General features: G+C 34.6%; 1 protein-coding gene across 5 annotated transcripts in view; it reads right to left on the bottom strand.

Annotated features, from left to right (window-relative positions):
- Window positions 1-16,518, bottom strand: part of PLPPR5 (phospholipid phosphatase related 5) — a 288,814-nt gene that overhangs the window by 14,343 nt on the left and 257,953 nt on the right. For all 5 annotated transcript variants that reach the window (XM_081308331.1, XM_081308333.1, XM_081308335.1 and 2 more), the window contains 2 exons: window positions 14,858-15,034; window positions 6,181-6,315 (listed from right to left, as the gene is read on the bottom strand). In XM_081308331.1, the coding sequence (XP_081164457.1) occupies window positions 6,181-6,315; window positions 14,858-15,034 (312 nt within the window). The remainder of the gene's footprint in view (window positions 1-6,180; window positions 6,316-14,857; window positions 15,035-16,518) is intronic.

The raw sequence follows: 16,518 nt of genomic DNA, 5'->3' as shown, positions 1-16,518 counted from the left end.
AAGCTTTTTCAGGTGGGGAAGGTTCTTAGTGATGCCCTGGCTCACAGTCCTTTTCTACTGTAAGCTATTAAGACAATTAGAAAACTCCTCTGATCAGAATCAGCACCTGACTTAAAATGGACTCTGCCAAATGATACCTGGACAGTCAAAATGACACGGCATGGCTTCATTGAGATCTAGTCCACATTGTCCGTAGCATTGAACTGGACTTTCACAATATCCTTTGTTTTTTTATTTTTATTCACTGTTACTCTTCTTCAGTTTACTGTCCTTCAGTTTATTCTCCATTCTGAACATGTTTACTTCCTCCAGCTCCTTAATGAATCTCCATTGTTCATTAAGGCACAATGGAGATTCATTAAGACCCGACTGTTTGAAGTCACACAAGAAACCCTTCACGAATTTTCATCCACAATGACAGAATGCTTTTCCATGTATTTGACCCCCAATGATCTGCCTATTCATGAACTTGACCCATTTTTTCAAGTAGCATATTTTATATACTAAAGACATCGAACTTTTGATCTACACATTATTTATATTTTATACTTTTTCATCAGGCTTTTAAAAATTGTTTTTAAACTACTCTTGGTAACTTCTGTTTTTCAAAACACTTGAACTTTTTTTCTGGTTAGAAAAGCCAAGAATGAAGCACTAAAGAATAGTCCCTCCTTATAAAACCTGGAAATGCTCAGATTTTATACTTTTATGGTACTATCTAGGGTTTCTGTTTCATTTTTCATTATTTATTTTGCTATAAATCTTGTCTTTAAATAAATTTTATGATTTTGCAACATTTCTATTTCTATGTTTTGCCATAGTTAGTTCCATTTAATTCTCCATGTAAATAGCTTTCACTCTTTCTCCCAACCCATTCTTCTAATGACTTCCCTAAATTAAAAGCTCTGGATAGTGCTATATTACTCAGTTGGCAAACATTTTCTGGTACCTTTTTATGAGAAGCATGATTTGCAAATTCTGATAAAGCTGATATTTTATGGTTATGTTAACACTTACATGACCTTTTGAGTGGGAAAAGAACTCTTATATCACAAACTTACTCCTTGAAAACCTTTAAGATATTACTCCATTGATTATAGGACTAATGTGGAGGGAGAAGTCTGACGCCGCCTGCTCTTATTCTTGGGAAGTAACTAACTTTCTCTAATTTAGTGTTTTCATATTTCACTAAGTATACATTATGACAACTTCAAAAACTCAGAAACTCCCAACAAATATTTATTTCTGGTACCACAGTTTGGCAGCCAGGTTCTATTATTTGTTGAGGTTGCAGGTTAGATGCTGGTCGGCTTCTGCTATCTTCCCATTCTAGGGTTGAGGCTGAGGGAGCAGTCCTGATCTAGAAAGGAGCTTCTCCTGGAGGAAGGCACGGGATCAATGCCTCTGACGACCCTCTGAGTCTCTGGCTGATAAGCGTCCTATAAGTTCTATGCACATGTCATTGGTCCAAAGTAACCAGAGAAGGAAGGATGTTCTCCCAAAGAAGGAAGTACTTAATAATTGAGAACAATGCTATCCCTCAGTATTTAGAGGATTCTTCAGTTTTGGTAGCTAAGAACTTCAGTGAGAAATATCTAATTTCTGATATGTATTTCAACTTTACCTTGTATCTGAATACTGTTGCTACTCCATTTATTCTCTTCTTTAAGACATACAATGACCCGTTATTTTTCTGTGGTATGTTCTATATCTACTATCTTTTCTGAATCTATTATCTTTTCTGAGATCACTTTTATTCTCCTGTTCTTCTATTGAAAAACTTGTTCTTAATGTACATGCTTTGAGTTTCTCCAGTGTGGATTTTCTTTCTCAAGGTTTCTAGTATTGGTTTAAATCCTTTCAGGGCATTATTTTTTTTCTTACATTAATTTCTACTTGTACAGTTATCTTTTCCCTCTCATTTCATGTTTTCTTTAATTTCCTTGGCTGGAAAGAAGATGCTATCTACAATAAATGTAATTAAGTTTCATATCATTAAACATTTTTTTAAAAGATGTGTTTTATCTTTCTTCTGTGTCACAAAAACATTTTAAGGGATTTAAGTTCTTGTCTTGATTATTTATGTTTGAAGCAGGATAGATTTAGCTCAGTTTATTTTCCTAAAACAAGGGAGAAAGGACTCATTGATCTTTTAGGCAATCCTCCACAAAGGTTCTGAGTAGAGGAGCTGGACAAAGTAGTTTTATATCATCATTTTGATGATATATTCTTAGTACATCCCTAGCACCTCAACACATGTGTTCCAGATGCTGTTCTAAGTATTTTACTATAATGACCAATCTATGAAAGAGAAAACTGAGTCCCTGGGTATTTAAGAGATTTGCCTGAGTTCAAAATTGCCCCAAATCCCAAGCAGTCTACCTCCAGGATTTATAAGCAGAAGTACCATACTATAACATACTGGATCCCATTGTGGGAATGTGGCACCATTGATTTAACAATTCACTGCTGATGTACAATTAGACTTCTCATGATCTGATATGAGTAAGATCTGTAATGAGTTATTGGTAACTTGAATATTTAGTGGACATTGGAATATGATGGGCCAGTTTCCACAGATGACTAATTCTTTTCATAAAACCAGATGTAATGAATGTTCAGATTTACTTAGTATTCAGAAAAATCATGAGTTTTTCTCATAAGCTATGGTAATTAACCATATGACAAACTCCCTATAATTAAGGGATAAATTGCTGGCATAAAAATAAAGCACGCTTGCATGCTATAATTACTCTGTAGTTATAGTTTATCAAACATGCACTCTGAACATAAGAGGTTATATAAGTACATAACTTCTGGAAGAAACCCTGTGCTTTTTCCACATGAAAGTGACAACAAGAAAATGACAGTTTGGTGTAATAATGCTAAGCCTACTGGACATGTCTGCAGGCCAAACTTTAACACAGGGTCCCTAACTCCTCAGAGGGCCAGCTTTTAGAAACTAATATATACACTACACAAATATCAATTATTTGTATATTTGTATAGTAACAAATGAACAAATGATATTTATATAGTGATATTTCTCACTATATAAATATCAATTATTAAAATCAATTACTGGAAGAATTTTGCATGTTTTTTGCCAATGTGAACAAAAGTAAAAAGCAATATGTTTCCTTCATTTATTCCTCATCACAAAAAGAAAGGGCAGCCACAGTGATGGTCTTGCTTTCATTCTGGCTGATAAGCATAAATGCACGTCCTTTTAACAGTTTCAAAGGAGAGTCTAAGATATATTCCTAGAACATCTCATCTTCCTCTGTTTACATGTCTATGTAGTAAAAGAACAAACCAGGCCCTATGCAGGAAGTATTTTGCCTGTGAACAGAAAAAAAAAAAAAAAGAGGGAGAGAGAGCAGAGCCAGCATCATGTACAGACACTCCAGTGAGTGAGGGGAGAACTGAATCAGCTTCAAACCATCTTTATTCCCCAACCACAAACTAAAGAAAAGTACACGGATTTGATATGGACAACAAACAAATATAGTAATGAAAGAAAGAAGTTAATAAACATTCTCTCTGGTAATTCACAGAGTCTAATATAATATTTCTGCTTTTATCATTTTATATTTTTAAAGGCACTGTAAATAACAATGAATCAACATAAAATCAACAATAGAAATTTTCAATCCTTTAATATAGAGAATGACATAGTAGTATATAAGAATATTTGCAATGCTAGGGAACTACTAAAGAACTCTCATGCAAACAAATATGTTCAATAGCAGAAGTCTGTGATGATTACCTATGGTGATTTTGGAGATATACAAAGTGAAAAGACTCTAATTGCTACCCTGACCATTTTCTTTAAAATATGTTTAAGATCTTTTTCTCAATTCCATTGTTTCCTATGCTTATTTATTAAGTTAAACAAAATCTAATTTTGTAGATATAATTCAGTTTTTAAAATGTGTACTTATTTATATAAGTATGTATCTCAAAACATTATACTGTATAATGTTTCTCTGTGGCTTATCAATGATGTGTACTTTTGTGGATAAATATGGGGAAATTTATTATAATAAAACATCAGTTAAACCCCTAGAGAACAGAAATTAAAACAATCCAATGACTCAGAGAGGAAGCTGTTCATTTCCTTTATAGAACCATCTAGAGTGAAATGGTTATGTGGGCTCTGCTCCAGGAGGTCATCCAGGGACACAGACTGGCAAGGTTGATCAGTCATTTTACAAACCTGCTTCCAAGATTGCTCCAATCTATATTTTCCATTTGATTATAAGGGGTAGAGAATGCCCAGAGCAAGAGTCTTTGAAGAGATATGCTAGAGGTTGCGCTTATTCCTCTACTCATATTTCATTGCTCTAAACTTGGTCACATTCAACTAACTGCAAGAGAAGCTGAAAAGTACAGACTAAGACTGGGCAGCCATGGATATAGCAAAAATTTGAAGGAAGATGGGGAGAATGAATATCAGTAGACTCCTGACAGTCTCTGCCACTATAAAAAGACCCAGTTTAAAAATTGTTGTGGGGACTAAATATAGTTGTAAAGCACAGAATTGTTTTATAGAATTTATAAAAACCATTAGTACAAAACTTGATGCATACTAAGGATTATTAAATGGTAGCTGATATCAATATTATTATTTAGAATCTCTAACATCTAAATACTTAATTCCCTCCAAAGTATTATAGGTAAGTGATTATTTAGCTATTCTGGAATCCTTATAGTAAAAAGAAATAACCTCTCCTAATGCAGTCATTCCATTTTCAGAAAGGATTTCCTCTCTCTGGTCATCGTTTATTTTCCTACCCCCATTCCTTTTGTTCACCTTACTTGTGATCTCTGAGGTCCTACAGAACCAATCTCATACATCTACCATTTATTAGACACTCGTGGGAAATTATTGCTTCTTCCATGAGTTTTCTTTGTCTCTGATCATCTTTGCTCCAATAATCTCTCATTGTCCATGACTTTTGAGTCCACTCAGCATCCTGGACATATTCACTAACTCATTTAATGTTTATTTTTGGAATACTGAATATTCTATTTTGTTGGTCTCCACCATTGAACTGTGTTGCCACGAGCATTGCACGATATTCCATGTTATCCTGACCAGGATGAGCACAGCAAATCACCAGTCTGCTCCGTCAGGGTTGCATTTTCCTTAAGTGAGACTTAAAGATCCTATGAATTATTTTGACAGGGGTATTATGCTGTTGGCACATGCCAACTTGTGGTCCCTCTGACTTTTTTCATTTGTGCACTTAACCTAAATGCTCCCTACCCTACACAATTTTCAAATTCAAATACAAAACATTTTATTTCTACCTAGTTTATTGTCTCTTCTTACAGTTTCTTAAGACATTTTATTCTTTCACCCAATTATCACTCACAGATTCTCTCCACCTCCACTCCTGATTAGCACGTGAGTAAATTTTTCTGAGATACTGACCAAAATGTGAAAGTGGATCAGGCTGATTGAGAAGACACTAGTAACTCTCCGAGCAATCAACTAGTTACAAATGCACACAATTGCATCAACATTTAGGAAATATCACCCTATCTGGTTCACAAGAATCTCAAGAGCAGCTTGTCTTAAGAACTTGATTTCTGTGCTTGCTGCCAGGCCTGCTGAGGTCTTGATCTGCTATTCAATGTTCTTCGTAGTCTGGTTGTATTCAGCCCAGCCTGCCTTCACTGCCTCCTTTCAGGAAAGCACAACTAGTGTTTTCCTGCTGCCAGAATTTTGAGAATGAGATTCAACACATATTTATTAAGACCTGATTATATGCCAGGAATTGAACACAGCACTTTCTCATGGACACGGAATATGAAAGAAATGGAATCTATTTGATGAAAAATGCATATATTCCCAAGTAAAAGCATCTTACTACTTTGTCTATGTGTGAGACCAGTGCACAGCATTCCTTATATAGAAACTGTAGCAGAATACTTAACAGATTCCATCTATAGGTACTCAGCTTTTAGCATGAGGGATACAGAGACACTTTAAATACAATATGCATTTTTTAAGATGATCTTTTCAATGGCTAAATTCTTGCTAAACCATTAGACTTTGAGGTTAAGTAAATTAATAATAACTGTGCAGGCACTCTCCAGATACATACACAGGAATAATTATTAATTTGCTGTAGATAACAATTACATTTTAGAATTTAAATTGTGAATTACCTGTACAGATGGTACCTTTTCCAAAGGACTTTCTACTCGAGGAATGCTGATCATTGGCATCTGGGCCAGATTATCCATGTGTATATGCTCATTTTCTGGTTGTCTTCCTTTGAAATTGTTTACCACACACACGACCTAAAATTTCAAACAGTTATAGTTACTATAGATAGTGAAACTATATATCATACGACTGTTGCCCTTTTGAACAGTTTAATAGATCCAAATATAGTAATAAAGAATTAAAATAACTTAAATATTACATGCATAAAACTTTACACCCATATTTATCTCATATATATTTTAACAACTACTTTGATCCAGATATGTTCGAGAAATTCACCATTTAATATGTAGCTCAATTAATAATGAAAATTTATTATTCCAAATTTTTCATTAAAGTATACTTAATTCTCAAATCAATCCAAAAATAACACCATAACCTTATAAAAATTCATAGCAAGCTAACCTTTTCCTAATGTGGCTAACCTACAACTTAATTTAAATGCTAATTATTTTCCATTGCTTCAAGATTATTGCATTCATAATAAACCTTCTACAATTGGCACTATCTAATTTAGTAAGATCCTTTTAATTAACCCCATTTATTGTCTATTATTTTTGTTGCATATGTACTTGGTATTTCAACAATAGAATACCGGGGCTACTACTGAAATAGAAGACCCTTTACATAAAGGAAATTGACCTTGGTTTCAATTGATTAGATCCCAGAGATAAAAGAATTTGAACTAAACCAAAGGTTCTCATATTTTTGTATGCCTAAAAATAAAGTTCTGGCACTGTTAAAAATGCACATTCCTAAGCCTGCCCCTAAAATTTCTGAAGTAAAATATAGGTGAAGAATGAGGCCTACGAGTTGGCATTTTTTAACATGTTCCAGGATTTCTGGATGGAAGTGGATCATACTTAAGAAGTAGTAAATTAAACAACATAGTAAAATTATTTGCTATTGTTCATTTATAATAACTAGTGAGTAATGTACTGGACTTTGTTTTTCTGGATTTATGGAACTCTATAAATCAAAATGCAGGTCTTATAGGTATAAGCCAATATTCATTTTTTAGTAATACTTTATAATAATACATTAACATTGCATATTTTCACAAATGCTCCATCACAATGTCTTTTCTTTAGTAGAATTTATTATTGAATTTTTTCAAAGACAAACTACAACTTGTTACTCTCAATTTTTGAATACAAATTACAAATCTTTAAAAATCACAACATACTGTGAGATTTTCCTTCAGAAAAAATAAGTTTCCTTGAAAACTCGTAAGAGTTATTTGTGTTCATTTTTATCTCTTATCCTTCCATTTCCTAGAAAAATTACAGATTAAAAACCTGATAATTTGATATCTAATATCAAATTCTGATAATTTGATACCTCAGCTTTACCAATGCCACCAAGATCTTTAAAGTAATGGATGGTAAAGGCTTGAAGATGGGTACTTCATAAATCTACTGTCAAATGATGTTTCCAGCTTCATAACCCCACAAAAGACTCATAGATACTGACTGCCCAGGAGACAGAGTTAGCAAATTTTATCTGGAGAGGGAAAGTGATAAAAATCATTGATTATGTGAGATAAAGATTCTGTGGGAACTACTAAAACTCTGCCACTCTGATGCAAAAGTAGTCACTGATAGTTCATAAATGGCTTATTAGTGTTCCAAAAAACTTTCTTTTAAAAAAAATAGGCAGCAGGTCAAATTTGGTCTATCGGCTGTAATTTGCTGATCACTGCTCTGGAATATAAAGGATATAATCAAGAATTTTAGCTAACAATCACAACAAAACAAATTAGCAATTTCATATCTATCTCATGATACATATGATACATACATACAGGGACAGACATTCTTCCCATTCTAATAGTATTATAAATTATTGGAAAACAGGGCAGATGGAAAAAAACTGCAGATGAATCTTCTAAATAAAAATTTGGTGAAATTAAATAATTATGTACAAAGCCATAAGGAACTCATGAGATGAAATTCACCTAGAGTTAATTTGGGCTTCTGAAATTAGTATAATTGTTTTTGATATTATTTAGGTTTGGAAAACTTAGTGAAAAGATTTACTGTTTATACCTGCTTTTATTAAATGACAGGTTAATACCACTGAAGCAGCTGAAAATTCATATATGAAATTCATAAGCACATAACACGTATTAGACACTTATTAAATGTTATCTATTAGCATAATAATTATTCTTCTTTACTCTTGTTATTTAAATTTTAAGAAAGAAAATTACCAAATCTTCTTTACAGTCATATTGAAATATTTAATAAGTCTTATCTGCTAACATTCACAAGTCTTGATTTACTGTTCATAAAAATAATAAGAAAAAGAAAAAATAAACAACAAGAGATCTGGCTGATCCCGAGTTCAATACTGAAAACTGACATTCTTCATTCTTTGGGTCCATTTTCTCAATTAAAAAGTGATCACCAAAGTAACTCCAATTCTTTTTTTTTTTGGCAAAGGTGTGACAAATTCAACAAATATTCAAGACTAAGTTCAAACTTCACCCATCTTCTGACCTACCCCTAGACTCTCTCAGGAAAGGCAACATCCCCACACATATCTTCTCCCAGCCCAGTGCAGCTATAGGAGGCTTAAAATTTAAATTTATCTTTTACACTTCCTATACTCAACCACTTATTGAATATGCTCAATTTTACTTTCTAAACATGTTGATTATTTCTATCTGTTTGAGTCTATGTCTATCACCAACAACTCCAAAGACTAAGCAACCATCACCTCTTCCAGATTCCTGCATAGTTTTCTAAATTATCCCCCTAAATCCAGTCTTGGTCATCTTCTATTTTGTATAATGATGTGAAAATGATGATTCCAAATGCAAATTGAATTATATCATCCCGTTAGAACAATCTTTTGGCTTAGCTTTCCATTTATCCTAAAATGTAAATGCTAATCACTTTGCAACCTTCCTTCTCTCGGTTTTCCAAACACCTTTGCTCCTTTTCACTTCCTTCTATTTGAAATACTCCTCAGCTCCACGTTCTTTGAATTCCATTTTTAACTCAGTCATGGTCTATCCCTTCAGCATCTCTAACTCACAGAAGTCTTTCCTGAATCTCTGACTAGAACAACTTATTTTGGTTTTGTGTTTGTTGTTTTGCTTTGTGCTCATGTGAAACCATGCTTCTTTTTTTTAATCAGAGCACCTACATCATAAGAAATTATATATTAGTTAGACTAATACTTTGATTGATATATGCCTGTTCCAAGACTATATATGTTCCACAAATCAGAGATACTGGCTTTCATCTCCTGCTGTATTTCCACTGCTACAGTAAATGAAAAGATTAATGCATGAGCCACATTCAGGCCAAATATTCTCAAATTTTCCAATGTGTGTATATAATTTAATTTCCTTTGAAAGATTCAACTTTTGTATTTGTGACTTCCATATGTATAAGTCTACCTTTTCCTATAAAGAATATATGTGTGTGTGTGTGTGTGTGTGTGTGTGTGTGTGTATATATACACACACACACATATATTTGCTTTCTTCATCCAGTAGTGATAATAAATTGATATGATTTATTTGTGTTCATTTTTTCCCTTCCCATAGCAACAAAACATCATTATTGCTTGAGATGAAGTTCCTGGGCTTTGGGGTCAAATAGTCTTCAATCTTAATTCTGGACACTTTCATATTCTAACTTTTAAAACATGTACAGGATATTTAATATAACTAAGGCTTGTTTTTTTAATCTGCATAATGAGGACAATAGCCACATCTCAATAAGTTATTGTGAGGTATAATGAAACTAATGTAGCAAAGATCACAAACATAACTATTATTTTTATTATTATGTAAGATAATATGACATACTATTGTTGTGCTCAATAAATCTGAACTACTCTTACTAACACTGAAACATATAATTTTCATAAGTGTTTTGAATCATGCATTTGTATAAAATAATATTAATCAATCAACAACTATTATTCAACTAACAATTTCTTTGCATGTTGCTAAACATGGGATTCTACTCATTACTCTTAAGCAAAATGCACATAAGATGGGAACAAATTTAGATTGCAACATAATTGCAAAAATCAAGAAAAAAAATGGGAAAATCAAGTAATCAGGAATATTGCCTAGAGAAATTGGGACTTGCCTAAGCCAAATCTCAGGCATGTAAAAGACTTGAATATAGCTGTCCAGGATGAGGACCATGACACTCAGCACTTGGTCTGTTAACAGGCACTGGGCTGCACCTGCAACATGTAGGATTTCACTTGACCTTTAAAAGAGCCCTGAGAAGCAAATAAAACACTTTCTCATTTATCCATCTATCACCTGTTTCCTGAGCAACTCCTCGGTACCCAATCCTGTTCTAACCATGGAGGATAGGCAATGAACAAAGCAAACAGACTTCTCCCTGGGGAGCTTACATTCTCCAGTGACTGATAGCAAAACAAAAACAAAACAAAACAAAACAAAAATTAGATGTGACATAAGAATTGGAGTGCTGTAGGAAAAAACAACATTTTTTTCAAGGGTAATGAGTAGAATCCCTATGTCTAGCAACATACAAAAAAAAATGCTAGTTGAAAAAGAATTGTCAATTGATTAATACTATTTTATCAAAAATAAGGGAGGATTCATGTTTTAAACATGGTTCAGAGAAGACCTTGCTGTTTTAGGGGTCACCAGGGGCTCAACGACTTGCACAAGGTCATACAACAAGTGGCAAAGGCTGGACTCAGATGTAGGATTTTCTGACTTACAACTCCTTGCTTTGCTCACAAAGGCATATATGTAGGATGGTCAAAGCTTGCTTCTGAGAAGGCAGGAAGCTGATTGGATTCAAGGTGTAGGCTTTCTGTACTCAGTAAATAGAGGATAATAAATTTCTCTAGGAAGAGAGCAGGTGATAGAAGTGTGGATTTGATGCTGCAGGAAAGAGATTTTGTTTTTGTCTTGTTATTGGCAGTGAGTTGTTATAAGTGTACAGAAGTAGAATGGGGGTGGTACTGGCAGAAAGCCTGAAGGCGGGAGGCAGCTAGGAACCTACTGATAAAACCGAGGTGAGAAGCAATAATCTCTAGATTGAGAGGTTCTGATTAAAAGGGCAAAAATATAAGATATGGAAGAAATACTGTTTGTAGTGGAAAGGAACTTGAACTAGATGAATCATTGGTTGTGGGAGAAGAACCAGGAGAATGAGTCAAAGGCAAATGCTAGACAAAGAGTCTGGGTGATTGGTGGGGACGGGGGCTCTTTTAACCAAGAGTCAGAGGCTTGGAGCGGGTTAATGTTAATTTTGTTTTGGAATCATTTTATAATCCTGCACACACTGCAAGATAACTGGAAGCTCCCCAGGATATTACAAACCAGAGCTGGAGTCATTGCTCAAAATAAATGTTCTACTGAGTTGCCTGAATGAGAAACTCAGGAATTATCACAGATTGCTCCCTGTGCCTTGGCCATATCAACTCCAGTGTTCCCTCAGGCTCCAAAACATCCCACCTCCCCAATCCCTCCTGGAGATGCTCTCCTCTCTCTGTGCCATTGAGGTCTGACTTTTGCTATGTTATTTTCCTGGGTCTGCATAAACTTTCTTCTCTATCCTCACCTGGAGTTTTCTTTTTCAGTAAATATATTTTCAAAGCACAAATTTTATCACAAGGTGAAAGGGAATGTGAGAAGACAAACTATCATGTATGGAACTTATGTCATTCATTCACATAGCCATTCACTGAACATATTCTAACTCATTTAATCTTTGTAAATCTAAAGACTGATCTTTAGGGAGGCTCAAATTCACCTCATTTAAAGGAGACACTAAGGCTCAGAAATAATAAAATTACTGAAGGATACAAATTGAACTGATGAAGAAACTGGGCTTCAATAATGCTGTGTTTTTGTTTTAACTCAGTTAAAGTCTGACAATAGATCACTCACATTTTTAAGCAAAAGCCCAGATTATTCTTGTAACATACAAGGCCATTCAGGATACACTGTCTGTGTCCTGTTCCACCCCACCTCTTATTACATGTGCTGGAGGACCAGTACCATTTTAGGAGGTCATGCTCTTTCATGAACAAGCTGCACCCTGTGTCTAGGGCACAGTTGGGCTCCATGCAGCCAATGTTTTGAAGCATTTCATGTTGCCTTTGTGCACTGTGCTCTTTCACCCTCATTCCAAAACTTTTCAAGTTGAAATACCACCTTCCCTTTTGGATTTATGTTTCATCCCAAACTTTACCTCCTGAGTACTGGTACTTGTATCATTACCTTTGACCCTCTGCAAAACTCTTTGCCTGTTTTTCTCTTTTTAACTTGTTATCTATGTAAGTACATGGATGATTTCTTTTTTTTTGGATATTTGTTTCCTGCACCAAGAACAATGCCTGGATTAGAACAGTGACTCAGTAAATGTTTATTTTATGATGGAAGAAAGGGAGAAGATGTTTAAGGGAATAATAGAACTGTTATTGTCTTTCTCCTAAACCAGACTGTAACTCCCACTGGAGACAGGCCATGTTTATTTGAACTTCCTTGTATCTCCAGTTCTTGGCACAGTGGTTGTTACCTGTAGGCACTCACACTCACAAACTACTGTGAATAAACACATAAATGCATGTGTAGTTATTATATGGTGAAAGCATTGATTTTGCATGACTTTTTCATGAAGTCCTTTTCCTGGGCATGGGGGAATGTTCCGTGAGCCATCTTGGAATGTTCTAAGTCTGTACAACGCAAAGGTCTTGAACACAAGGAGGATCCACTATAGAGCTCAACCCTCACCACAGGGTTCTCCACCTGGTAGGTAGCTAGGAAGGTGCTAGGGTTATAGTTTTGACTTTGCAAGGTGTTAGGAAGTTTTATAGAGACTAGAGGGAGGGAAGATGGCAGCAGCCACAGTAAGGTCAATAGGAAGGCTGATGAGATGCTGGAGAAGATGTTCTGGCCTGGGAAGCTGAAGCACAGCAGTCACATCTGGTACCTGTGCTCTGAAATTTTGACTGTTGGTGTGTTCTTTGCCTTGCCTGGGAATACTTTAAGATTTGCTTAAGGTGGTTTTGTTTGGTTTGTTTCTTCAAAACGTTAGCCAGTTTAAAAATGCGGAGAATAAAAGCTAGGAAAAGGTTTTGGCTCAAGTGTGGGCTCTTTTTCAGGAGGCCACAGGATGTCTCTAAGAGCAAGTGAAAGGTGTTAAATTGATAAGTTCAGCTTAAGGCTATTTCTGTACTCGGATAAAATTTGACCCAAAGTGGCTTCTGGATATAGTGAACTGTAACCTAGCTTGATATATAAACAAATTGCAATATAATCTATAGGACTGTACCAAGGAATGGAATCTAGCCATTCACAGCAGCTGAACCTTCAGCCAATCAGAGGCTGAACACTGCCAAAACATGACCAAGGCACTGTTCACTTCCTGTTCCCTGGGTATAAATATAACCTGTACCCATGGTACGTTGGGGCATTCTGAACCAACTTTGGTCTGGGATGGTATCCAGTTTTAGAACTTTTTTTTTTCTCAAATAAGTTTGGTTAATTTTAACACAGAATTTTTTTTTTCTTAACAGAGGGTGGTCCTAAGACTCCCAGACCTTGAGATTCAGAGTGAGTGATATCACCAAAAAATAGAAAAACAAAACAACAACAACAACAAAAAAAAACTCCACATAGGCACAGGATGTAGAATAGAGGATGAGGTCATGGTTACTATTTTACCACAAGAGATTCCAGAAGAAATAACCTACTAAATATGCAGGTGCATAAGTTGTGCTTAAGCGTTTGCTCACTAGAAAGATTCAAATACATTTTTTGGTTACTTACTGGTTATTGAATAGTGGAAGGAGATTGAGGAAGGACAGGTTAGAGTGAGAAGCAATTCAAATGCAATCGAAATGGAAATAAAGTATTTCTTATAAATTATAATGTGTCCATGAAAAAAAATATGCTTTGATTTATAGTCTCTACAATTTGTCATCCAGGTGAAAGTTATATACCTACAATTATAATGGATTGATACACTCTAATATTGAACTCAAATACATTTTTTCAACCACCAGAACTTATAGAAATATTCCAAGGTTACTTTAAAATAGGAATATGGATGGCAGGCTCACTTCGTTAGAATTCTCTGCCCTATATGGTGAAATATGACCTGAGGTGGCATTTCCTTGGAAGCTCTCCATGAATTTTTAGTTATCGAAATGAAATGACCCTTCTCACAAGCGGGCACTGTCAGAGCACCTGTGACTTGCTGGTTCCTGGAGAGCATGGGGCAAGGCACCAGACTATTCTGGCACTGTACAGATATAAATATTATATACTCCAGACATAAACTGCCCCAAGGAAATTGTTTAAATATCCATACGGTCCAGTTTTATATCTATCCAGGGAGGACTGGTTTTAGCCCTGATCCATTTTATCTGAAAATATTTTATTCATCTTTAAGTGTAGAATTATTTTTTTTCATCCCCCAACCTGACATTAAACAGAACATATGTAAGAGGTGAAAGAAATGAATGACTTAAAATATTAAGTATGATCATGTGATATGCCACATTTAGACAAACTCAGTAATTCCCTCTTATATTTTCTTATAGGCAACTTTTCATGTTAATTAAAAATCCAATAGTATCTACATAAATTTGACTTACCAGAAATACTGCTATAGATATTCCAACCAGAAAGCCTGCTATCACATCTGACCAATGATTTCGATATTCTGCTACTCTGTTGAGTCCAGTAAGAAAAGCCAAACACATTAATCCCAAGCATAGAACTGGCTTGGCAAGTCTGGTTCCTTTGGCTTTGATTGTGTTGGTAATGTACATCTGAAAGAATAAAAAAACATGACCTTCCTTGATGGTATTTTCTTTTTTTATATGCATAGCATATTATATGTAGGTACACATAAATATTACAGACATATATACAACTATATGGCTCAATTAATGTAGTTTAAGAATTTTTTGACTGAAGTTTCATTAAAGCACAATTTAAGATTAGATATTATTTAATTTTACTTACTTGCCAGGACCATTTCTTACTATTGGCCAATTATTATTACCTAGGAACTTTGAGCACAGATATTCTAGGTAGCCTTTTTGAAAAGAAAAAAAAATGTTAACATACCTTTTCCTGTATTATCTGAATTTACATTTTAGCATGATCTTAACATTTTTAGAAGGGGAAAACTGATAATGTCTATAATGTTTTCACTGTTATATGTCATAATGAAAGGACGCATGCTGGATAAAATCAGAACTGTGAATATTGCTTAAAAAATAAAATGGAGCAATTTCCAACAAACAGATGTTACTTTGAAGAAGGAATTTAAGAGTCAATAAAGTGCCAAGGTCTATTTTTATGTTTTTATCTGAAATGGTGAGATTACTTTCTGTAAATTTATCAGCCAAAAATTAGGACGACAATAACAAAAAATATGATGGAAATGTATCAGCTAATAAATAGATACTTACATATTTGGCATGTTCACACACATTAATGAAGAATATGTAGTGTTACTCGATTTTACTGAATGAAAAATTGTGTGCCACTATACTCAAGAATCATTTGTTCCTATTCCTAATCTGACTTGCTCTATAGTTCACCTGCTCATATTTAAATCAGGTATTACTTCATAAGCAAATGTGACAACTAAAGGTGTCAATTATTATTATAGTCAATAGGAAAGTAATTACAAAAGAGATGGCTTTACCAGCACAATCAAATTTTATGGTTTTAATGTCAGTAAGTATGTAGTAATGATAACATGCCAAGAAAGATACCTAGAAATGTATATAATCACCTAACTATTGCCATGAGTTGAATAAAAAATGCATTTGCCTAGGGGAGTAAACCAAATGTTTAAGTTTTTAGTTCACAGCAACCATTTTAGAACACTATGAACTTTTGTAATTATCTTTTTTGTGTGTTTTTCCCCTCTCTAGGCAAAGTGTGCAGCCCTGCTAGCTGCCAGAAGAGGCAGTATGAATATTTAAAGAGTACAAATGATACAATTTTTGTCTCTAGCCAAGTCTTAACCCTTTGCAATCTATCCTGGTTCCCAATATTTTAAAGGGGGAAAAAAAAACCCAAAAACTAAATAGTCCCCATGTTGGCCTGTGACCTTCAAAATTAGTTCTGTATATTCAAAGCCAGTGCTCAGTAGAGCTTAATAATTTCAGTTACAAGGATCAGTACATAGGACAGGGAAATAGGAAGAGATGAGAAAGAGAAAAAGATGGTTTTGTCATTCTAAATGTATTCAAGAGCTCTCCTACGTGCCACATCAAGTTTCCAGTGATGAAGCTAA

Source organism: Spermophilus citellus, assembly GCF_964194105.1.
Source record: "Spermophilus citellus genome assembly, chromosome: 9".
Taxonomy (NCBI): Eukaryota; Metazoa; Chordata; class Mammalia; order Rodentia; family Sciuridae; genus Spermophilus; species Spermophilus citellus.
The sequence above is the reverse complement of the archived record's forward strand: the minus strand, read 5'-3'. Positions and strand labels throughout refer to the sequence as shown.